Consider the following 23992-nt stretch of genomic DNA (forward strand, 5'->3'; position numbering starts at 1 on the left):
CAGGCTTAAGTCCTTTATAAATACTGTTTCAGTATAATTTCACAGTATTTATATAGGACTTAAGCCTTCTTTATAATAAAAAAGTGAGATTTTCATGTTTTTTTATTATTATAAAGCAGGCTTAAGTCCTTTATAAATACTGTTTCAGTATAATTTCACATTATTTATATAGGACTTAAGCCTTCTTTATAATAAAAAAGTGAGATTTTCATGTTGGTTTTTTTATGATAAAGCAGGCTTAAGTCCTATATAAATACTGTTTCAGTATAATTTCACAGTATTTATATAGGACTTAAGCCTGCTTTATCATAAAAAAAACATGAAAATCTCACTTTTGTATAATATGGGACCTCTAAGGTCGTCAAAAAGGCGGTTCATTTGCATGAAAAAGAATAATCCTTACAGTTTCAATAGGGCCCTAATTAAAGACTATAAGCAATAGAAAGTCACATTATGTATTGCATGTTTCAAAATTAGTTGGATTATAAACTCATCACGTACTTCCTGCAGCTGTCAGACTCCACAACCAGCACTGCTCCCAGTAGACCACTTACACACCAAAAAACTGACAATAACCTGATATTTTCAGGTGGAAATTCATTCATTCATTCATTCTCACTGTGCAATATCGTTTTCCACTTGTGCAATTTTGCAGTGTACAGCAGCAAAGGGGATAGTGCAAAAAACAAGATGAATCAGCTAACACAGTAAAAAAAGAGCGAAACAAAGTGTAACAAAATATGAACCATTTAAATAGAAGGAAGTATAAAATATAGCAGTATATACAGTATTGACAATAAACAGACTATTAACAAAATTGCATATACATGTACTTGCAGTTTACTTACTTGGATGTTTTGAAGTCTGTTTTGGGAGAACTTTTGCAAGACCAAACTCTCCTGCTATACCAGGGGTCAGCAACCTGCGGCTCCGGAGCCACATGTGGCTCTTTAGCCCCTCTCCAGTGGCTCCCTGTGGATTTATTAAAAAAAAATAGTGGAAATGAATAACTTTTTTTACATTTTCATTTTTATTGATCATTGTTGTAGGTCTATGGTATGACGGAGTATAAGGGCCACCTTTAGGGGGAAAAAATAAATCTGAGATTTCGAGAATAAAGTCATAATATTATACAGTCATTTCACGTGTTATTTTCTTTTTTGCTCGTAAAGTTCTGACTTTATTCTCGTCATATTACGACTTTTTTCACATAATATTGTGACTTTATTCTCGAAATCTCAGATTTGTTTTCCCTCAATGTGGCCCTAATACTCCGTAGTATATTTGCTCTTTGGTCCTCACTGCATTAGACTTATATACATTATACTTAGACTATAAGCTGTGTTACCTTCATCATAATGCTCAAATGTTTTGTGGCTCCAGACAGATCTTTTTTCTTTTTTTTTTGCCTAGAATGGCTCTTTTGATAGTAAAGGTTGCTGACCCATGTGCTAAACTAACAAAATCTATTGACAATAAAAGGGCCATACACATTTAGCAACAGACTAACATTAGGGGTGTAACAATTTTGACCTCTAAATCAAATTATTAATGTTTTATTTCAGTTATTATAGGTACTGTGTGTAGGATTTTAGCGGCATCTAGTGATGTGGTTGCAGATTGCTGCCAACTGAGTACCCAACTGAGTGGCGCAGTACTCCAGCTCCTGCTGTCCTCAACAAACTCTCACAAGGCGACAAACTGTCGCTTGCAATAGAAAATGCTGTGTTATTGTGTTGATTTCAATCTTTGTCAGAGGAAACTGAATGACAATAAGCTGTTAAAAGTGAAAACAAAACATTGACCCTTAACTGACATTAAGGTAGATAACACTGAGCCTTTAGACCAGTGGTCTCAAACTCAATTTACCTGGGGGCCGCTGGAGGCAGAGTCTGGGTGAGGCTGGGCCGCATCAGGTATTCCACAAAAAAAGCTTTGTTAAAAAAAAAAACAATCTTCTCAAACGTCATTATTAACAGTTCTTTAACTTGAATGGGTTCTTCTGAACATGAACTGTCCTGAACATTAATGGAACATTGAAGAACATGAACGGTTCTTCTGAACATGGCCTCTATTGCGTCTCCCACTTTTCCTGAAATTGTCTGTGCTCGTCACCAACCTTTCTCTTCACTGCAGGCTTTGAAAAAGACATGATTGGGGCTGTGTGACAAGATATATATTCATTCCACTTGGTGTCACTCCGCAATAAAGTTGTGCCTGCTGTGTTTGTGTTGCTCTGCAATTACACCACCAAACCGCTAGTTGGCGGCGGCGTCTCTATGAGTTTCCTTCTTCTTCTTGTACTACAAACAGAAACTGAGCGGAGTTGGAGCTAATAACTGTTGAACCACAGAACTTTTACTGACATTACTGCAACGCCGAAAAGAGAAAATATATCTGAGTGGATTTGTGTGAACAAACATTGAAAAGATGGAGGCAGAGAGAAGTAGAACTTGGTCCTGTGGTTGTCCGGGGTCCTGGCCGCTCAGCATCGCTGAGAGACTGGACCAATCACAGCTGTTGCGGTCTGCGTCGCCGCGACGTGTAGTTACATTTCTGGAGAGGTGCACGTCAGGCTACGGCGTCGATTCAACGCAGAAGTATAAATCAAGCTTTAATCAAGCTTATGCGATGTTACACGGGCGCCGCCATAGTTGTTGTGAAATGTTTCTCTGCTTGCATCAAGCCCGGCCGATTGCCCGTCCCCGGGAGCCATATACCCCACTGTGATTGGTAGGTTCGTTCAGCTCGGGCTCGCGCAACAAAGGGACCTTCAACGGCAAACTGCCATTCACATAAAACTCGCGGGCCGAGGGCGCCTGGTTAGCTCAGTTGGTAGAGCGGGCGCCCATGTAACAAGACTTGGTCCTGACCGCGGCGGCCCGGGTTCGAATCCGGCCTGTGGCCCTTTCCGCATCCACTCTCTCTCTCCCCCCTTTCCAAGACTCTATCCACTGTCCTGTCAATAAAAATGAAAAAATGCCCCCAAAAAAAACTTTATAAAAAACTTTATAAAAAAAAAAAAAATTTGCGGGCCGCACTAACATTAAACTTTCATATCAAGGTGGGGGCCACAAAATATCGTCTTGCGGGCCGCAATTGGCCCGCGGGCCGCGAGTTTGAGACCCCTGCTTTAGACTAAATCACGAGAAACAGTCCTTTTTTTTTTATTCACGGTTCATTTCTTACATTGTTCAAGTACAAAGTTAAAATGCCTTTTTAATTAGTTCATATTCATACAAGAGTAAAATAATAATAGTGCCTTTTCATTACTACGACAAACTTAAATACAGTCATTGTAAAGACAAACTTGATTTATACTCCTAACAATATATTTTTCTTATTTTCAGATAAAATTTTAGCACCTTTTGAAACACCAACAGGTCCTCCTTTTTTCCTAAAAGCTCATCTTTCCTTTAGCCCATGAGATGAGTGTCTGCATGCGCCACAGCATTGTGTTTGTGTTGTGTATGTATCTCTGCATCTGGTGTGTGTTAAAAACAGTGTGTTTATGTGTTTGTATCAGTGTTGAAAACAGCGCATCACTCAGCCTATAAGCTGTTGTTGGTAGGCGAACAGAAACATCATCACCGTGTCACCCATCGTTTGAAAATATCTACTCCACTCCTTCTCGCGTTGTCCGACTGCACTCTCAAACAGAAACATGTTGAAATAACACTAAATGAGTTCCAAGTTCTGCTCTCGCCCTCTCAGATGTCTTCTATGATAGTAAACTGAATATATTTGGGTTTTCAACTGTTGGTGGAACAAAACAAGGCGTTTGAAGATCTAACATTCAGCTCCGGGAACTTGAGATCTGTATTTTTCACTATTTCATTTGGCTTTTTAGACTAATGATTAACCGAGAAAATTATCGGTAGATTAATCCTTCTCAACCTGGGGGTCGCCAGATGGTTGTGGAGAAAACATGAATAATATATTTAAAATAAAAATGACATATTTTAGACTGGGGAATGTTTTTTACATTACATTGTCTGGTCTGTCTGTCCAGTGATATCATTTTCCTCAGAAAAGATGTATTGAGTGTGTTCGTGAGTTTCGGACACGGGGTTTCTGGCGGGTCAGGGGGGAGAGAAAAAGTTACGGAAGGCAAATATCCTCATTTGTGGACAGTAAAGATTGTTATTTATTTAAAGATCCACAGCGCCTGGAGCACATTTGACAACACCTAGGTGCTAAATGTTCAAACTAAAAAAACTGGGGGGGCGCGAACGCCAACCTGAATATTGTGGGGGGGTTGCGAATTGAAAAGGTTGAGAACCACAGGATTAATCAATACAGAAAATAATCGTTAGAGGTAAAACTGTTCAGTATTTCAGAAGAAATCAGAAACTAAACTTAATTGTGTGTGTCAGACTTGGATTTTGCTTCAATGTGGGGAAATTGTTATTAATTTTCCCTTGAAGGAGAAATCTCTCACCCAGATCCTATTAGTCCAGATTTCTGTGTATTTATTGATCGATGATATTGATAGTTTCCCTTCCTCGTCCACCTCTTCTACAACACTACATTCAGTGTTATTTCAACTGGCTCTTGTTTGAGAGTGTCCTTTAGCTCATCGGTTTTACAATTTCTTCCGGCATCCTCGGGTACAATAGAACAAGTCACTATACTAACTGTAATATATGCTTTCTCGAGCCTCTCTCTCTCCCCTCTAGGCTGAGACTGAACTGAACTGAGCACCAACCTGGAACAGTACACACACACAATAACAGATTATTATTGTAATTATTATTACCATGATTATTATTATCATTACTCCCTAATCTAACATGGAATTGGAGATTACACTGACTGACTGACATGCAGCACCTGGGGGTCGGGGAATGGGCGGGTGGGTGGGTTGGGGTTTTGGGAGCACCAAGCGACGCCGGGTGATGATGTCACACCCGGCGGCGCCAGTGGGAAGCCTGATGGCAACAAGCGGCCGGCAAAAACACAGTGTGTATGCATGTGTGTGTGTATTTTGTAGCGAAAGGAGTTCATAGAAAGCGTGAACACTGTGTTTCCAGCAAATGTGTGCGTGTGTGTGTGTGTGTGTGTGGAACCTGCACTGTAAAAAAGAGTTTTAAAAAGCACCTGAAGGTTGGTTGTATAAACGGAGAGTAAACATGATGGAAAGATCTTTGAACCTGCTGGTTTATTGTTGTTTTTTTTGTAACTGTTTGTGCACGTGTGTGTGTGTGTGTGTTTGTGTGTGTGTGTCGGCATAGACTGCATGTGTCCAGTTGTCAGCTGGTATCTGAGGAAGGTCAGAGGATTGGAAGGCTTCCTGGGAAAAAAGATGGCCGTCTGAGGACCAAAAGCACCAGACTGAAAGAGATGTTTTCTCTAAAGACGGCCCTGTGTAAATAAGACATCAGTATATAGAACGTTTCAACGGGACTGCGTTGCTAGGCAACAGCTTGGGTCCATGTTTACTTCCTGTCAGCTCATTCACATACACTGCAACTGGAAATAAACTGGCACACATTATCGTCTATAGGGACGTCAACAACATTTTCTTTACTTGCTTATTCCCATTCAAGGAGTTTATCCCAGCATGCATTGGGGGGAAAAGGCAGAGAAAACACCCAGAAACAGGTGTGTGCTATGAAGGAAGTATCAGTTATTTACACAGGGCTATCTGTTTCAGTCGTACAGTAGGAAGTAGAAAACCAGCATAGTGTCTTCAGAGTAAAAGTCTGCCTCTAGTTTCAGTGGACGTCGCTGCGATAACCGGAGGACATTTTGGATCCCTATTAAGCAAAGTAGTAGCGGTAATTGCAAGAGCTGGTGGACTGTGGCTAGTTTTCACCAGGCGAAAAAGGGCAACACTCGCAAGACAAGAGAAGCTGAATAGTAACTACAAGGTTTAATCCCACACTGATTTCCCTTTGCTTTAAATGCTGCTGTGAGCACGACACTGAACTCGCTAAAAAGCCTTTAGTTTCTCAGAGGGAACGCTGCTCTGGAGGCAGTAATAATCTCACTGGGTGAATTCAAACTTTAATTGATGGAGCCGAAGATTGATTGCGTTTTAGATTAATTGAATTATTAAATTAATCGCCAACTACTTTGATGATCAAATAATCGGTTTGAGTTATTTTTTAAGAAAAAGAAAGTTTAAATTCTCTGATTCCAGCTTCTTAAATGTGAATACTTTCTGGTTTCTTTACTCCTCTATGACAGTAAACTGAATATCTTTGAGTTGTGGACAAAACAAGACATTTGAGGACGTCATCTTGGGCTTTGGGAAACACTGATTGACATTTTTCACCGTTTATAGACCAAACAACTAATCAATTAATCAAGAAATAATCAAAAGATTAATCAACGATGAAAATAATTGTTAGTTGCAGCCCTATTTTAGAGTGAACCTTTTAAGGGACATGAAACACTCATTTTGACAAAGTAGAAGTCTGATTGTTTTAAAACATCTAGTGATTTTAAACAAGTGTCTTTTAAGGGAGAGGAGGACGTTTTCAAAATGAAATAAGAACATAAAAAAAAAAAACGTCTAGCAATCAAAGATTTTGGGACAAAATCCAGACAACAGACTTCAAGCTGTGTAATATCAGTGTGATAAAAAGTATATTTATGGTTTAGTATATACTGTATATGTGTGTATTTGACTATGCCCCGAACAATAAATAAATCTTATATAAAATGAAGTCACATCTCAAATCAATTAAATATCGAGCAAACTAAAAATTAAATGATGTTGGCAGGTATTCATGATCTTAAAGGTCACAATATTTGCTGGCTGCCTTACCCAGATACCGGTAGTTATAGAGATGCTGCATGATGTGTCACACAAAATAAAAGCCACTCTCATGATGGGTAAAAACAAACCGAGCTACATAGAAAGACTCCCTTATCATTATTATTATTATCGTCATTTCACAGTATAACTATTTTTCTGGACTTTGTCGACGGACTATCTGAACAGAAACTTCCCTCCAGTACATCAACATAATAAAATATTCACTGCCAACTTAATGAAGTGATCGCATTAAGCAGGCCAAGGTTTGGTACAGTATTATTACTGGGACTAACTTTATGCGGACATTAACTGTAACATCCAACTAAAAGGCCCGAGTAACTTCTGTCTACAGTCTCTATCAGGAAAGTGACATAATTACTAGTGATACTAGTGAAGTGACTTACAGTATTATTCCAATTTTTGCACCATCAAGATGAACATCACAGTAATTTGAGCAACAGTTAACAGTAACCAATGCAATACAACAACACGTTTACACGTTATTGAGCAAGTATTGCAAACCAGCAGATACTAAACATGAGGGAATAAACTCATTGTTAAAATGCTACAAGTGTGCAGAATATCACAGCATATCCACCAAAGCACAAGCTAACCTTAATGTACAATCACTGCCTAAAACCACCAAGAAATAATACATTTTTAAAAGGTAAATTAATGGTGGTATTTAGTAGGTATTAAGTACAAAAGCTGACTTTATTTTTCTAATCCAGTGACTGCTAACACAAAGGATTGTTTTACCCCATCATGAGTGTGTCCTTGTTATTATGTGCTCCCTTTATACTGGTGTCTCTGTCCACTGGAGGGCGCTCCAAACACTGAAGATGTAGACAGTTATAAGGCTTTACATTATAATCTTGGCCCTCATGTTACTTAAAAACGTATTTTCTTTTATCACCCGCCTCTTATTCTGTCGATTTTGTACCAAATTAGTCTTGTTTTAGGCTATTTCTTAATAAATTATTGTATTTTATATTCCTCTTGTTAATGTTGATTTATTTTGTTGTTGTTAACTGTTGATCCGTCTAGATTTCCAGGAAGACTAGCGACTTCTTTAGTGGAAGCTAACTGGGATTCTGTAAACAATACAGAGCAACAAATGTGAAAAAATAACCTCAAACTGTTGTGTCATCCCCCCAAAATTCACTTTTATTTCAGTGTTTCATATAGGGTGCTGCAGGGATGATGAATTTGTGTGGGCCAACAAGGAAGTTAGCATCGCCCTGGTTCCCTTCACAAAAAGCCAATAGGATTTTTTCCATTTTTTGAAACGTTTATGATACATACACATCTTGTTCAGCAAAATAATCTTCACAAATGAACACCACTTTTATGATTTTTGAAGCGTGAATGCAATCGGCAGAAGTAAAAATCTAACGTTAGGCTATAAACGAACTACACCACGGTCGCATGACTTCAATGTCACCAACACTAAGATAAAGGCGGACTAGTGTTCAGTGTGATGACGTTTTGTAGTCTCATTTAGCCACTTGTTAGCAACCACCTTTTTTAAGATACATAAAAGCTTCAACATTTACGAGTGGAATATTTACTGACATATTTTATGTCGTTGAACAAAACAATAAAATCTCTTCAGCTTGTGTTACCCACAGAGCTTATTTCAGGCATCTAACTAAAAACCCATTGACTTCCAGACGAGGGAACCGGAAGTGCTAAAATGCTGACTCATTTCTGGGTGTTAGGACTCATTCCTACAGCACTCTTTTGCGGTCAATACTGACAACATTTAAGATGAAAATGGTCTTCCTCAAGGGAAAGAAGAAGACCTTATTTTTGGTGTTATTTTGCCACACAAACTTTTGTTTTAATCTCTTAATTATTTGTAACTCCAGAGCAGCTTTACCACCAAGAAAACAGAACAAATTACAATCTGATTTATGTTGAAATAAGCTTCATATGAATCTAACTGATTATAGTTGCCTTGCTTTATTTTTCTTCTGGACGCTCCTTTGCACGTTCTCACTAACTTCACCTCTCTTGTCTGGTGTTGCCTCCACCTGCTTTTGAGCATTTGGTTTCACTAAGTTAGGGACACAAAACTGTAGTGACTGAAACAACCAGAGACCATTCAGTCTCCGAGAGCACCATAAACTTTAAAAGTGTTGTATTAAAGTGGCACCATTTGGACTCTGACCAGCACCACGAGCGTTAACTGGTGTGTGTGATTGTGTGTGTTTGTATATTTGTGTTCATTGCACTGCGATGCACCAGCAGCATCGTCACTATACATGAATACAGTTAAGTTAAGTGTTTCGGTTCAGAGGGGTTCACTGTGTGTGTCGATGTACTCAAGAGAGATGTTAGAAACAGAAAGCCGGGGCATCTTTGTCAGTTTTTTGCGCCCCCTGGAGGTTTGCACTCCAGCTGCTGCTATGACACAGTAAAGCCAGAAGACACCAGTTTCAAGGTCGGACAGGAAGTTTGTGTGTGAAGACAGTACAGAAACCCTGCTCCAGTATGTGTGTGTGTGTGTGTGTGTGTGTGTGTGGAGATCAGCAAGGTAGCACCAGGGGACTAAGGTCAGCCAGTGGTCTACACGGGATCTAGGGAAGCAGTCCTTTACAGTGTGTGTGTGTGTGTGTGTGTGTGTGTGTGTATATGTGTATATGTGTGTATGTCCGGTCATCTGTGTCATCCTGTGTCAGCCAACCTTCATGTACTAGCTGTGTGTCTGTCATTAGGTACTGTTTATGTATTTATGTATGTATGTGTGTGTGTGTGAGAGAGAGTTGGTGCGTGACTAGTTGCAGGCGAAGTACTCCTTGAGCGGGGCGAAGAGGTGCCTGATGACGGGGACGCTCCAGGAACGTCCCAGCAGCCTTTGCCTGGCCAGACGACTCATGTTGGACACGTCCGTGTAGTGGACGGGGAAACCAAACACCCTGCACACACACACACACACACAAAATTTAATTATTTCAGTTTGAACTGGATTTAAAAGAAACAATTAGTCAATAAATCAATTGTCCGCTGACAGAAAGGTAATCAGCAACTATTTTAATAATTGATTGTTTATTTATCAAGCAAAAATGCCAAACAATCCCTGGTTTCAGCTTCACATATGTGTTTAATCACTGTAAACTGGAATATTTTTAGGTTTGAAACTACTGGTCAGAGAAAAAAACAGCAATTTGAAGACATCCTTTTGGGCTATGGGAAATTATGATGGCATTCGTCCCTATTTTCTGACATTTTATAGACCAAATGATTAATCAATTAGTCAAGATAATAATAATATAATAATAATGTAACCGTTAGTTGTATAACACAACGATCTTTGACCGGACAAATCTAATCTAATGTTTGTTAGTATTTTCAGATTTAATCAGATAAAAAAACAATTCAAATATGTCTTGAATTGACCAGAAAAACCTAATCTAGTGTAATGTAGATTATTTTCAGATTTAAAAAAATCAGTACTTAAAATATGTCTTTGAATTTAAAAAGTAAAAGCGAAAACCATTTATTGATATTTATTTCATTACTTAGAGACTCATAATCCGCAGTTTATCTGTGTGTCTCACCATTTTTCTCTTCACTTTCTATTAGTGGAAGTATTTTCTAAGCTGTACTTGCTGCGTAAGGCACCTTGTTAACTGTAAACTCTAATGAATAGTGTCTTCTTGCAGCAGAAAACAAACTTGGATGAATGGGGACATAAAATTCGACTGAAACTTTTTTTATTTTTTAGGTCTAAATCAGTAAAACATCTGTAAACACATTTATTTTTAGCATCTAATATATGTTTTATTTAAGTTGTTTTGACAGGAAACTCTGTAAATGTTGCACAAAAAGATAAGAGACAGTTTATATGTCAGAATTGGGACACCAATGTGTTAGAAGTACAGATTTGAAAATTGTGAAAACTAAATCTGTTGCTTCATAAATGACACAGAGATAGAACACTAATATAATAATAAAGTACGACAATGACATTCAAACAAAGCAGATCAGAAACACAAACGTAATTAAAATGGGAGTTAGAGGGACTCAAACCCAACACACACAGAGACACAAACACAAACACACACCACTGTACCTTTCCATCTCGGTACACCAAAGGATGTCCTCCTTGTTGTCCATGAAGACGGGGAAATGCTCGTCTTTCCCCTGCTTCACAGAGTTGGAGCGTGTCGTTATCGTACGCAACTTCTCAAACTGGAATCAACATCCAGAACCACACACACACACACACAAAACACAAACACAGAGAGACACACACACACACACAAACCCTTTTTAATCCTAAAGCTATCCCCCTTTTTTACGATGCATCGTGATTTAAAAAATCATTAACAAATGTGTATTTTGCTAAAGAAATGAATGAAAATCCCTCTGGCTGGTAGAGCAAAAGTGAGACAGTAGCAGGAAGAAAATGCAGTAAAAATTTACATCAATAACATTTTTGCAGATAAACTCCACAGTGTATTATACTGTATATCTATGCTCAAAGGAGAAATATTTCATTTCCCTAAATCCCAGAAGACTTTAGCTTTTAGATGCTGCAGGCGTATCAGTTCAGTATTTGACACCACTGACACTTTTTTTCCAGTTTTTATATCAAATAGAAAGTAACATTAAATACTTTCCACATTTGGCTCTTTACTTTCCAGACGTGTTAGAAACCATATGATGATAAGCACAGACACACACACACACACACGCACGTGTACGTCACACACACTCACAGAGATGGATAGATACCTTGGCGGTACGTCCGTGCTCGAGGCACTCTTGTAGATCCAGCCTGTCATTCGTCATGGCGGACAGAGGTCTGAAAGTTGGGGGAAATAAATCACTTTCAAAATTAAAAAAGTCAGACTTGTTTTCAAGTAAACTGAAAGTGATCATAACAATAGTGTGTGTGTGTGTTAGTTTCACCTGGACATGCCTGGCAGGTTTCCCCAGAAATAGCGAGCGCGGTGGGCAGCAGAGACCTCCTTGGCGTCGATCATCACCGGGTTACACTGAGGAGGAACAGCAGGGTTACTTCCTGTTATATGAATGTCTTCCTGTCTGTCTTACTGTAGGTCTGTGTATATTATCATACGATGACCCTGATGTTTTTTCTTACACGGAAGAGCCCTAACATGAGCTAAAAAGGTTTAGTGGCCCTGTTCATGCTACTGTACCTCTAAAAAGCGGGAGATGTCCCGTTTGTCGCTGACTCCCATGGCGACCACATTCTCAAACAGCCAGTAGAACGGACGCTCGTCGCCGGGTTTTGGTCGAGCCTCGTGCAGCAGGCGGTAAAACTCAAAAAACAACCGGCCGGTTCCCTCTGTGGGAGGAGAGAGAAAGTTCAGCCTCCATATATTCATTTCACATGAAGATCATCAGCGCCTCTGAGCATTTGTAGTTTTAATATTTATATTTTATTTGTTCGCTTCAAGTTTTTTTTTAATATTAAAAACGAATTCACAACAGCAAGCAGCTTTCAACACAGACATCAGATTCAAAGACCGCTTCTTACCGAAAAGGCCTTTCCTTGCAGGGTTGACTATGGAGAGGTCGTTGCAGGGGCTTCCTCCGATGACCAGGTCAAATGGTCCCCACTCCTCGATCTAACAGCACGAGTTAACATCAGCACAGATGAACAGGGTTTGGTGTGTGAATGTCCCCAAAATGGTACACAGGATTATTTATTCTACCTTGAAGTCGAAAAACAAAGAGGAGTCTCACTCACATGTTTGCGTGTTACGTTGCGTATGTCGCCCACGTACATGATGCGCCCATGGTGTCGGACCATGCCGACAGTGATGGAGTCCTCACACACCTCAGACGCCACGTACTTGTCAACCTGCATGCCCAAATCCCTCAGCACCAACAGACCTGAGTGCACACACACAAATACAAACATAATATACACCCCTTAAACTCAAGAAGGCCCCGCGACCCCTAGTGGAGGTCAGGAGTGGTGGACAGACTGGTCGACCAACATCGTCTATTAATCAATAGATTAATCAACAACGAACACACATGTACCTGTGGCAATGCCGTCAAACAGGGAGAGAACTCTGACTGGTTTCCTCTTCTCTGCTGAAACTGGAGGGTACAATTTGGCTGGCTCCTAAAAGAGAGAGAGTTTAAAGGAGGAAGAAGAGACATTGATTAGATAAATATTAAGATTTACAGTATGTCGAGAGAGCTGCACATAACAGCTTTATTAATGATGATTATCTGGTCTTTCAGCAAAAAGTCTGCCTGAAGAACATCAATAATTGAGTGTGAGCATGGTCTGTTTTGATGTGTTTTAGCCTCCTTTAGCAGAAGCCTCGCTGATCCCCTGATTAATGTTTCACGTTTAAATGTGATGTTTTTCACCTAATTACTCGAGCAATGTTATGATAGCAGATTAGATTAGGATAACAAATATATCAAATGTACGACACCTAATTGACTTTCAGGTGTTGGTGTAACGAGGTGTAGTATAGTACAGAAGTACGGGTAAATATAGAAGTAGTAGAATCTGGAGTGTGTCACCACAGATGTGAGTATGATAATAATAATAATAATAAACTTGTAAATTACTTTATTTATATATCAAAAATAAATGATAGACACATGAGTAAATTATAAAACAAAGATAATACAATTAGCAATCTGCAAATTTAATTTCTTTTTTTTCTCTGTGTGGTGGAATGTAAATAAGTACATTTACTCAAGTACTGTACTAAGCGCAATTTTGAAGTATTTGTACTTTACTTGAGTATTTCCACTTTATGCTACTTTATACTTCTACTCCACTACATCTTAGAGGCAAATATTGTACTTTTTACTTCACTACATTTATTTGATAACTTTCGGTATTAGTTACTTTGCAGATTTAGATTATTAATCTAAAATATAAATGAATAAATTATGAGAAATTATCAAAGGTAAGCTACCCAGAAGTATATGAAATAATACAAATTTGTTCCACATTTACCAGCTGCAACATTAAAGTGATGAACACAATAATGCATCCATATAATTATAATCCAATAATATAATAAACATTATTCTGAAGTGGGCCATTCTGCATAATGAATACTTTTCAGCATTTCTAGTATATTTTGATGCTAATACTTTTGTACTGTTACTTTTTAATGCAGGAGTTTTACTTGCAACAGAGTATTTCTACACTGTGGTATTACTATTTTTTACTTAAGTAAAAGATCTGAGTAGGTTTTCCACAACTGGTCACATCATCACCCAATCTCTCTCTTTAAAGGAAAGGTAATTACTAAAAATGAATTACACAAAAAAACGTAATAATTATTCTAGGGAAACATTTCCTTCTCCATATTTAAGTAGTCTATATTTTGTTGATGTAGTTTATACAACATTATGAACTCTTTTTCAAGAAAACTAACATATTTTTAATCATCATTTAATATGTATTATACATCTATCGGACTCACAAAGTCCTGTTCGTGGTTGTTGGCGAAGAAGTGTTGTAGTCTGCAGGGCCAGTCGTCCCGACGCCGCAGTAACCCGTAGGCGCCCTTGGAGCCACACATGTAGCAGTTCCATGGGTCCTCTTTGATGGCTGTCGCCGCCGAGCCGGCTCCGACCAGCAGATCCACACACTCCACACAGAAACACCTGCACACACACACACACACCATGAAATCTGTGTTTTCCTTGCAGACTGCTTAAAATGTTCTGATTTATTATTTTGTAGTCTTGTCCATCATTTGATACTGTTTGTGGGTTTAACATGGTTAAATTGATGGTAGACTATACGGCTTAAGTACGATTTTGAATGCAGGACTTTTGGGACAAAATGTCCTAAAAATACAATTTTAAAAAGCTAATTTAATTAAATGAATCAAACACTAAAAAACATTATGATTATTGGGGACCCGCTCCATACTTTTACTTTTAGATTTTGAATGCAGGACTTTTACTTGCAACTGAGTACTTTTACATTGTAGTATTGCTACTTCTACTTGAGTAAATGTTATGTCATCAAGTCCTCTTTCTAAACTATAATACTGTCAAATAAAGAACAAAATACCATAAAGATACATTTTAAAAAAGCCAATTAAATTAAATTAATCAAACACTGAAAACTGCATGATTATTAGGGACACATTCTTTGAATGCATTTTACTTGTAACAGAGTATTTCTACATTGTGGTACTAAGATCTGAGAACTTCTTCCACCACTGCATGACTCCAAATATCTGCTGTTTTGAGCTGTTGAGTGTTTGCAGTGATGAGGTCAGAGCCTGTATGCCAAAATAAACTGTATATTCACATAAATAAATCTGCTCCATTTGGTTTGTCTGACTCAATTGCCAATAAAAATAGCCATATTGTATAAAACATTCTGACATTTATGGGTCCGTCAATGTGAAATACAAAACCTTGTCCTGGCCACAAGAAGAAGCTGCTTGCCAATCCCAAACTCACCACTGTATATACAGTACACAGTGTTGTACTGACCTACAGCAGTTGTTATTGCCACACATAAGCACCTCCCGGCCTCCACAGCAGATGGTGCAGTAGGACTGGTAGCCGTCGTCGTCGTACTGGTAGGCACACTCCAGGAACGAGTTCTGCCACAGAAACAAAACGGAGTGAGCAGAGAGGCGTAGAGGGAGAGTGTCTTTGTTGTCCACCATAATGAAGTCTTGTGTTTCTATTGTTTCCATGTGTCTCTGTGTAGCATCACAAATGTCACCAGTATCGAACTATAAAGCAAGGAATCTCTGTATGTATGTATGTGTGTGTGTCCTTCGCATTTCTCGAGAACCTTTCAACCGATCGACTCCACACTTGGTGGGTGTGTTTCTAGGGACCCACAGACGTGCAGTGTCAAAGTTGGTCCAATTTGGAGACACGACACATTCAATATTCTGTGCAGCATTGGAGGCTTCAGGGCTCAGTGGGCCTATACACTACAGGCCACGGCTCATTGACTTTTGCTGCTGGATACACTACCGTTAAAACCAAGGTTGGTAATTAGCACCAGCCACCAGCCAAATGCTGGTAAAAAAGGCAAGTGTCTGCTAGACCAGCCAATTAACCAATGGTAATCTATTGAGTAGCTGGTAGATTTTGGAATCCACCAGCCAAGATTCAAGATTTAATAATTTATCACATGTCAATCAAAAAAAATACAACAAATTCACATCAACAATACACTACAAATAAACATCAGCGTAGACAAAGATAAAACATCAGCATAAACATATGAAAATACTCTTACAGAGTAATTTAAAACAACAAGTGTCTGGTGCATTAAGAGACACGCTAGGGGACACAGTTTAAGTTTAGTTTATGGACTGAACTAATGATGAGGAGTTGAGGTTCCCTCACTGCCTCAAGATACGTGCTGTTACAAAAAAGAGTAGTTCAATTCAATTCATCTTTTTTTATGTAGCGTCAAATCATAACAGAAGTTATCTCGAGACGCTTTTCATATACCTTGCATATATATTATTGCCAAGTGATGTTTTCTTACTTTGCAGCCCTGACACATCGCTCCTCCGAAAAGAGGATGCTCCAGAGAGACGTTGAGGCTTCCACAGGAGATGCAGATATCTGAACAAACACAGACATGATCACATTATTATATTTAAAACACTTTGTTTAGCCCTTTGATTAATGGAGGAATTTAAAGGTACAACAAGTAAGAGTTTTACTACCCCCTAATAACCAAAATGTGCTTATGATTAATAAAAGGTGCTGTGCTTTACAACTTTCCAGCTCATAATCTATTCTGGATGCCCCGGCCTTCACCCCGGTCCACCAGTGAATTATTCTTGCTGCATACATGAATCAGCTAAATGGCAAAAGTGAGAACAAGAACAAAAATTGGATTCCAGAGGTGTTTAGCCCCGAGCTACAGCAACACTTGGAGCAACTGTACACACTGAGTGAACTTAATTTACAACAACAAATAAGAAATGAAGTTTAGGTGTGACTCCTCGACTGATGCTAAATGTGTAAATTGGACCCTAATTGGCCTCATTTCTGTTTTAAACACGAACAAAATGACTGATAATGTGAATAAACAGTGTAATGTGTTATCCTATGTATTGGTTAAGAATGGTAATGTATTATAACAAAATTATATTTTCTTAATTAATGATGCAGGTCTTATATTTAATGGTTTGTCACCTTTCCAACAAATTTAGAGGGATATTTTATTAGGTTTTGGCAAATCATGATTGTTAATGCTATTTAGTAGCCATTAAAATATCACATGCTACAAGGGGAAAGTGATTAAAACAAGCTTTTAGTCAACTCTATACCCAGAGTTAAACCTTGTGTAGAACAACGATGTATGAAACCTTTCTCCCCTTAAAGAAGACATAATTAAATATGCCACTTATTTATTTTAAGTCTACATTTAATAAAGATGCTTGAAAGAAATCTGAAGCTTTTACCGTCTATGTTCCTGGTCTTCTTTTTGACTTCACATATTAGTCTCTCTGGAACAAAAATATACATAAGAACACATCACACACAATTTTGAATGTGAACACATACAGACAGTTCATTAAAAAAGACAATCATTTTAATTAAAAGTCATGAAAAAGTCTGTAAATGTAAATATTACAGATATAGATAAAAGCGACCTTCGTTTTTGAGTAACATGATATTTCTTCTTGTAAAAATAGTCTATTTCTTTCAACTAAAATTGCATATTTGTATAAGGAGATGGACATTAGTCATTAACTACCTCAGTTAGGAATCTTGATCTAAAATCTTTTAGATTTAGTCCTATATTTTTGTAGGTCCAAAATGAAGGGGTTTGCTGTACACCAAAAAACGCTTATCCAGCTTAAAGCTTCTTTTAAGAGCTCACTCCCTCCTCAACTTGCAGAAAATACTGCAAACTGAGAAGTTGTTGGTTAATATATGAATATAAGCAGCTTCAGATGAAATGTGTTTGCATGTTTACCTCTGGTCCCTTCGTCGATCACCTCTCTGATCTTTGCTTTTTCAGCCGAGTTCTTGCGCAGTTTCTTGGCGGGTGGAGGCGTGTACGCTGCCTCAGGCTCCGCCCACATCTCTGGGTACACTTCCTTATATGGATTTTGTTCCTCTGTGGGGATATAAGAACAGAATAAACATTGTCTTTAGTGGTCTTTAATATCATACAGTAGGAGAGTAACAATGACTGTGACTTTGGAGAAATAATACACTGGAACTGGTTTAAAGCTGTGGAGTCACTGGCACACAAAAGACGGTTATCAGAATGAATACAAGTACTGGAAAAACAGAGTTTAATGAGCTGAAAGCTAAGATAAACAGTATTGTCTAGTATGAGACTTGTACCTACTTGCTCTCCAATGAAACATGAATGAAGTACATACAGTTCAGACACCTGAACACATCTAAATTTCCTACATTTTTAACCTTGGTTCCATTATGAGGGGGGATTTTCTGTTTGTGTATTTCTTAGACAATCTTCCCCATAAATTCTATATTAATAAATGTGTGTTTACCTTCTGGAGGTTCCAGTGATTGTGGACCAGTAGGTAGGAAGCCGGTCATAGCCCACTCTATCATCTGTCTGGTTTGAATCTCCACACCATCTGCATCATCGCTCGTGTCACAGGAAGGAACTGGCCTCCCCGCCCGAACACTGGACACCTACACGCGAAAAAAAACACACAATACACAAACAGCAAAAACATGTCAAATAAGAAGGATAAATATGGTAATCCTTCGCTGCTTGTTTATAATTTTACGGAAGTTCGAGTGAATGATGAGTGACGAAGAAGAAGAAGTAAAGGACCATGTGTTCTTTATTACTTACAAGAAAAAACAACGAAGCATTGCTGGATCGAAAAATAACCCACAGAAATATGAGATGTACCCACATGTTACCACTTATAAATTGTGGGCAGAGCTAGATGGGAACACAACCTCCACAAAATGCAAAATGCAGATCTTGTTGCATAAGAAAGGAATGAGTAAAATATGACTTTTAGACCTGCACATTTATATTTTGGTCTTTTAGATGTTGGATTGCATCCAGAGAGAGATACAATAAATTCTGCAACAGAATGTTTTTTAATCTGTCATCAAATGACTCAGACGTTAAGTTAAAATGGTGGGTTTGTTACCTGCAGAGCCTCGAAGATAGCTTTCCGGTACATGGGCTGTTTGTTGTAGGTGGGCTGGTGGAAGGCAGATGAGAAAGAGCTCAGAAGCATCAGCTTCTCCACACAAACCTGCAAAACAAAGACATTATAATGAATGGTATCAAGATAAAAAAAAACTGGTAGGAAACAGATTCTCAACAAGTCCTTGAAATCCTTAATTAAGGTCATTTTGAGTGCCGCAGTGAGTATCTTTTCAGGAAAGAAGTCTCAATAGACGAGGGGCTTTGGGGCAGGATATCAGCCTACATTCAAATTTAAACAACTCAAAAGAAAAGGGTAAAAATCAAGGTCATCTTGTATCAAATCAAATTAAAAGATCATATCCACTCACTAAGGTTTCTGCTAAGAAGTGTTGAATTAACACTGAGCTATTAACCACAGAATAAAAGTAGCATTTTATTTGAGAAGCTTATTTAACTGGGGCAGAATTCTGCTGTCTATAAAAGCATAAAATTATAATAGTGGGCTCTGGGTGTTAAAGACATTAAGCTACTGCATTAAAAGGCCAAATCACTTCCTTTAAAAACGTCATTCTGCTGGTGATTTAACACACATTGGGCCTCATGCAGCAATATTCTCTTAAAATTCTCTAATATTTTCTCTTAATTTTCTGTTACGAGAAAAAATAAGAGAAGTCAACTCCAGACGCACCAAACGTTCTTAACCATTCAAATCTTCTCTTACTCAGCGTGTGACTGATTGTTTATTATTAGCATAGGTAACGCCCCTAAACTCTATATAAGGGCAGGTGTTGTGCCGTGATCATATAGAGTGCTGCAGGAATGAGTCCTAAAATCCAGAAATGAGTTAGCATTTCAGCGCTTCTGGTTCCCTCGTCTGGAAGTCAATGGTTTTTTTTGAATGGGTTTTTAGTTATAAGATCTGTGGTTAACACAAGCTGAAGAGATTTTAACGTTTTGTTCTACAACATACAATACGTCAGTAAATATCTCACTCGTGAATGTTGAAGCCTTTATGTGTCTTAAAAAAGGCGGTTGCTAACAAGTGGCTAAATGAGAGTATGAAACGTCATCACACCAACACGGCCGCCTTTACAGCCTCGTTGTGTATACTCGCGCTCATGTGACCGTGGTGTATTTCGTTTAGAGCCTAACGTTAGTTTTTTACTTCTGCTGATTGCATTTACACTTCAAAAATCATAAAAGTGGTGTTCATTTGTGAAGATTATCTTGCTGAACAAAACGTGTAAGTATTAGAAACGTGAGTTTGCCACAGAGCTTATTTTCTGTAATAATCCAATGGAAAATCCCATTGGCTTTTTGTCGAGGGAACCGAAGGAACCTTCCTGGTTGGCCTACAAAAATACGTCATCTCTGGAGCTCTCTATACTCTGGCAAATACTATGCCCAAGAATTGGAGAGATGCCACCAAAAGTCTTGGGATTGATGGACCAATAGTATTTCTTTAGCCCACAAATTTAATAATCCAATCATTATAATAAATCTAAAACATATAATAATCTAGTTTTTTATGTTCTTTCAAATGTAAAACGTATGCTTCCTTGCGTTGGACAGTTTGTGGACTGTGAAAACAACATGTTTTTTCTTATCTTGGTAAGAGTGCTCTCAACTACTCGTTAAATTACCGGGTACAAACAAACATAAGAGGAACTTTGTTCACATATCACTTCCTGCATAAGGCCCGTTGTACCAGTATTTGATCACTTTATTTAACGGGTTCCTCAGTAAAAACTACTCACCACAGAGAATTTTCCGTCTCCAAACCACTTCACCCAGCGAGTCCCGTCTGCAGCTCGACTTCGGCCGCTCATCAACCAGGAAACGATCCTGCCGGGCCACCAAGAGAAACCTCGCAGCTTCCCAAACACCAGAACACCGATGCCAAAACCCCGGCCGTCCTGTAAGCACACAGAAAACAAACAGACCCGGTAAAGATATTGTTAAGGTAAATGTAATAAAGAAAAATCTCATGTGATTAAGGTCACCAGACTGAAACTTTGTGCTTTGACTACATTTTCTTGACCTTGAGAGACTGTTACACCTTTCCTTTATTACTTCATTCATTTATGTCTGGACCTCTACCAGATGTCACTTTAAAGCACAATTTATTGGTTCAGTGTCTAAAAGTAAAGCAGTAAAATATTTCTATGAAGCCCCTGAACTCCTGAAATATTATATTTTTCATCTTGTGTGGACATGATAATAACTTGTGGACACAAATGATTACTTTTTGTGTACAATATCACTTTGGGAGCTCTGGATATTTTCTCTGCTGGTGAACTCTTAACATATGAATCTTATATTGTTTTATTAAATGTTTTAAACAGTCATTTTTTATCCTGCATACTTCTTCATCGGGGCGACACTTTTTCTAGAAAAGTCACCAATTCATTAAAAAATAATAATGAATCACCTGGTACTCTATCTCCCTGGGCGTGGGCCGTTCTCCCCTGGCAGCTGGCTCCGGTGTCACGGCAACCGTTGGCGAGGCGGGGGCTGTGTGTTGTTGTGAAGGAGGTGGGGGTGGGGGTAGGGGTGGGGCTGGACTGGCTGACTCCTCCTCTTTCTGAAAGATGCCCCCTGATAGGTCGTCCATCATGTCCATCTCCGCCTCCCTGTATGCCCGGCGCTCTGCCTGTGAGGGAAGAACAGAGACCATTTCATTTTATTTATTTGTTTATTTTAAAGGTCTTATTGATAACATTTTTATGCATCCATGGAGCTTTTACATAGCTGCCGGATAAAAGTATGGCTTTTCCTGAAAAAATTATAATATTATAACTAATTATTATTATAATTATTTTTATATAAAACAATGATAATGTAGTAATAAATCGAATAAAATAAATCTAAAAAAATTAATAAAATAGATTAAAAAACATTTTAAAACATGGATACATTAAAATAAATGATTGAATAAAATAAATAATGGCCATAAAATAATCAAAAGCAAGGAGGTTTTAAGTTTACATTAAAAATATATCAACACTTTCAGCTCCTCTCAGTATTACTAATACTAGTAATTTATTCTAAATGTGAGTGTGGCATTCAATTGATATCCCATAATCAAATCGAGTCCGATTATGGGACAGTTTTAATGGTTATTTACCTTTTAGTTTCATGTAATCAAATGGTTAGGTGCTAAATTGCATTTCGTTTTTACTGTGGTGTGCATTGAATCTAATTTAATCTCATTTATGTAACCAGTAAAACTGCATCATAACTGTCTTTTTATGTGCAGATGTGTGTTTTAATTAGATGCCAATATTATGCCGTCATGTCAACCTCAAACCTTCATGTGAAAAGGAAGAGTTACAGGCAAAGAATAATCCTTTTGTCAACTCTCATATCAGCTACAATCTGTCCTCTCCGCATGTTATGTCATTGATCCTGTCTGACTTTAATGGCTTCAGTGGGCATCGTCCCCTCATGTGTGTTTCCTCAAAAGTTGCTCATCTATCATAACCTTTCTGTTTTTCTCCTGTCGGCCTACAGGCACAAACACTGTCCTTTAAGGAGGTCCTATATAGTTGCTGTTTTATGTACGTCTTTCCAGCTGATGTGTGGCTGCTCTAGATCAAGGCCTCGGTGCCCCCGGCTGTAGGAACAATCCCTTAATTGTTCCTCTAAACAGGAAGTGAGTGGGGAGAAAGGGTGCGGTGGCGAGGCAGTTCAACGGGTTCAGAAGAGAGAGACAGAGAGAGAGAGACGGAGAGAGAGAGAGAGACGAAGAGAGAGTAGTAAAGTAAAGTAAAAGTCTGTTTTTCTTTTGTATTACTGATTGTTATACTACCATACTGTTATAATTAAATACTATTTAAAGTGTATCAAGTTTATGAAATACAGTATGTTCTCTTGTGGCAAGAAGTATAAGATATTTTACTCAAGTAAAAGTTACTGTAGAAACATGGCGGAGCAACATGGCGGAGTCCGTGGAGAGGACCCGCTCCCTATGTAGATATGAAGGACTCATTCTAAGCTAACGAAAACACAACAGTTTTTAGTTTCAGGTGATAATACACTAATGAAAACATAGTTATGAATATTATATTCCATTCCTGCTAATAGACCCCCCAAAATGCTACACACTGTTCCTTTAATCCGTACAAAAACAGAAGTCTAAAAGTGACATACCTTGTTAATTAATAATAATAATAATAATAATAATAATAATATATTATGATATTAAGCTTAAGATTTGCTAGTAGGTGTCACCTTTGTACTACTTTGTAGCTACAAATTCAATGGACAGACATGAGAGTGGTATCATCTTTTCATCTCACTCTCAGCAAGAAAGCGAACAAGTGTATTCACCAAACTGTTTATAAAGCATTTTAATGTTTTAGCTGCTTGAGGTGAAGGTATTGATCAAACGTTTTGTGTGTAAAATCTTGACCTTCAAAGTAACAAGTTCCCACAGCTGTGATATTTCCCTCTGAAATGTAGTGAAGAAGAAGAATAAAGTAGCATAAAATGCCTCTAAATGATGCGTAAGTGCAGTACTACAGTAAGCTCTGATAAGCAGTAATAACCACTAGGAATCAAAGCTAAAAGTCACCGTACTGCTGATATTTGTTTTATTTGACAAGCGATATCTGGGAAGTCCAGGGTAGAAAGAAACACAGCAGCGGTGAGCGCTCGGCTTCAAACGAGACAAACTTAAAATAATCATGACCTCACTGGTTACTACACTGCGAGAATCTCACAGTGGCCCAGATGTGAAATCCCACGACTCCTCCAGAGCATTTCCATGACCTAAAAAACATTCTTCTTTTTACTGGAGAAAACAATTTAAGCTAAGTCTGAAAACCACCATCTGATGTGATGGACGTGTGAGACAATTCCTTCAGAAAACAACCCCAGAGAGGAGCAAATAAACATGTGAAGAAGAAGAAGAAGAAGAAGAAAAAGAAGAAGAAGAAGAAGAAGAGGAGGGATGACGTCATAAATTCAAGTGGAAGTGAGACAGTAAAAGCGAGAGTGTCGGGTCGTGACAGTTCTCTCCTCTGTTTGACCCGAGGTCACAAGTTCACTCTTCCTCCCCGCTCCTGTTGACCTCTGACCTCATAAAATCCTAATCAGCCTGTTACACGGAT

At 38.4% G+C, this 23992-nt stretch overlaps 2 protein-coding genes across 8 annotated transcripts in view; both read right to left on the reverse strand.

Moving 5' to 3' along the window:
* The window catches only part of LOC141755787 (dihydropyrimidinase-related protein 5-like), a 29219-nt gene extending 28065 nt beyond the window's left edge, over positions 1 to 1154 (reverse strand). The window contains exon 1 of the mRNA XM_074615004.1: positions 849 to 1154. The gene's annotated coding sequence lies outside the window, so the exon portion shown is untranslated. The remainder of the gene's footprint in view (positions 1 to 848) is intronic.
* Positions 1155 to 5160: 4006 nt separating this feature from the next.
* LOC141755782 (DNA (cytosine-5)-methyltransferase 3A-like) overlaps positions 5161 to 23992 on the reverse strand; it is a 50973-nt gene continuing 32141 nt past the window's right edge. For 4 of the 7 annotated variants that reach the window (XM_074614983.1, XM_074614979.1, XM_074614982.1 and 1 more), the window contains 17 exons: positions 21310 to 21531; positions 20636 to 20794; positions 18877 to 18984; positions 18253 to 18400; positions 17706 to 17849; positions 17188 to 17232; positions 16260 to 16339; positions 15239 to 15351; positions 14209 to 14392; positions 12791 to 12875; positions 12492 to 12637; positions 12279 to 12369; positions 11938 to 12086; positions 11687 to 11772; positions 11510 to 11603; positions 10845 to 10963; positions 5161 to 9687 (listed from right to left, as the gene is read on the reverse strand). In XM_074614983.1, the coding sequence (XP_074471084.1) occupies positions 9546 to 9687; positions 10845 to 10963; positions 11510 to 11603; positions 11687 to 11772; positions 11938 to 12086; positions 12279 to 12369; positions 12492 to 12637; positions 12791 to 12875; positions 14209 to 14392; positions 15239 to 15351; positions 16260 to 16339; positions 17188 to 17232; positions 17706 to 17849; positions 18253 to 18400; positions 18877 to 18984; positions 20636 to 20794; positions 21310 to 21531 (2115 nt within the window). In that variant the 3' untranslated portion in view covers positions 5161 to 9545. The remainder of the gene's footprint in view (positions 9688 to 10844; positions 10964 to 11509; positions 11604 to 11686; positions 11773 to 11937; positions 12087 to 12278; positions 12370 to 12491; positions 12638 to 12790; positions 12876 to 14208; positions 14393 to 15238; positions 15352 to 16259; positions 16340 to 17187; positions 17233 to 17705; positions 17850 to 18252; positions 18401 to 18876; positions 18985 to 20635; positions 20795 to 21309; positions 21532 to 23992) is intronic. The other 3 variants (XM_074614984.1, XM_074614980.1, XM_074614978.1) reach the window with 1 other exon arrangement.

This window comes from Sebastes fasciatus, chromosome 18, assembly GCF_043250625.1.
Source record: "Sebastes fasciatus isolate fSebFas1 chromosome 18, fSebFas1.pri, whole genome shotgun sequence".
NCBI lineage: Eukaryota > Metazoa > Chordata > Actinopteri > Perciformes > Sebastidae > Sebastes > Sebastes fasciatus.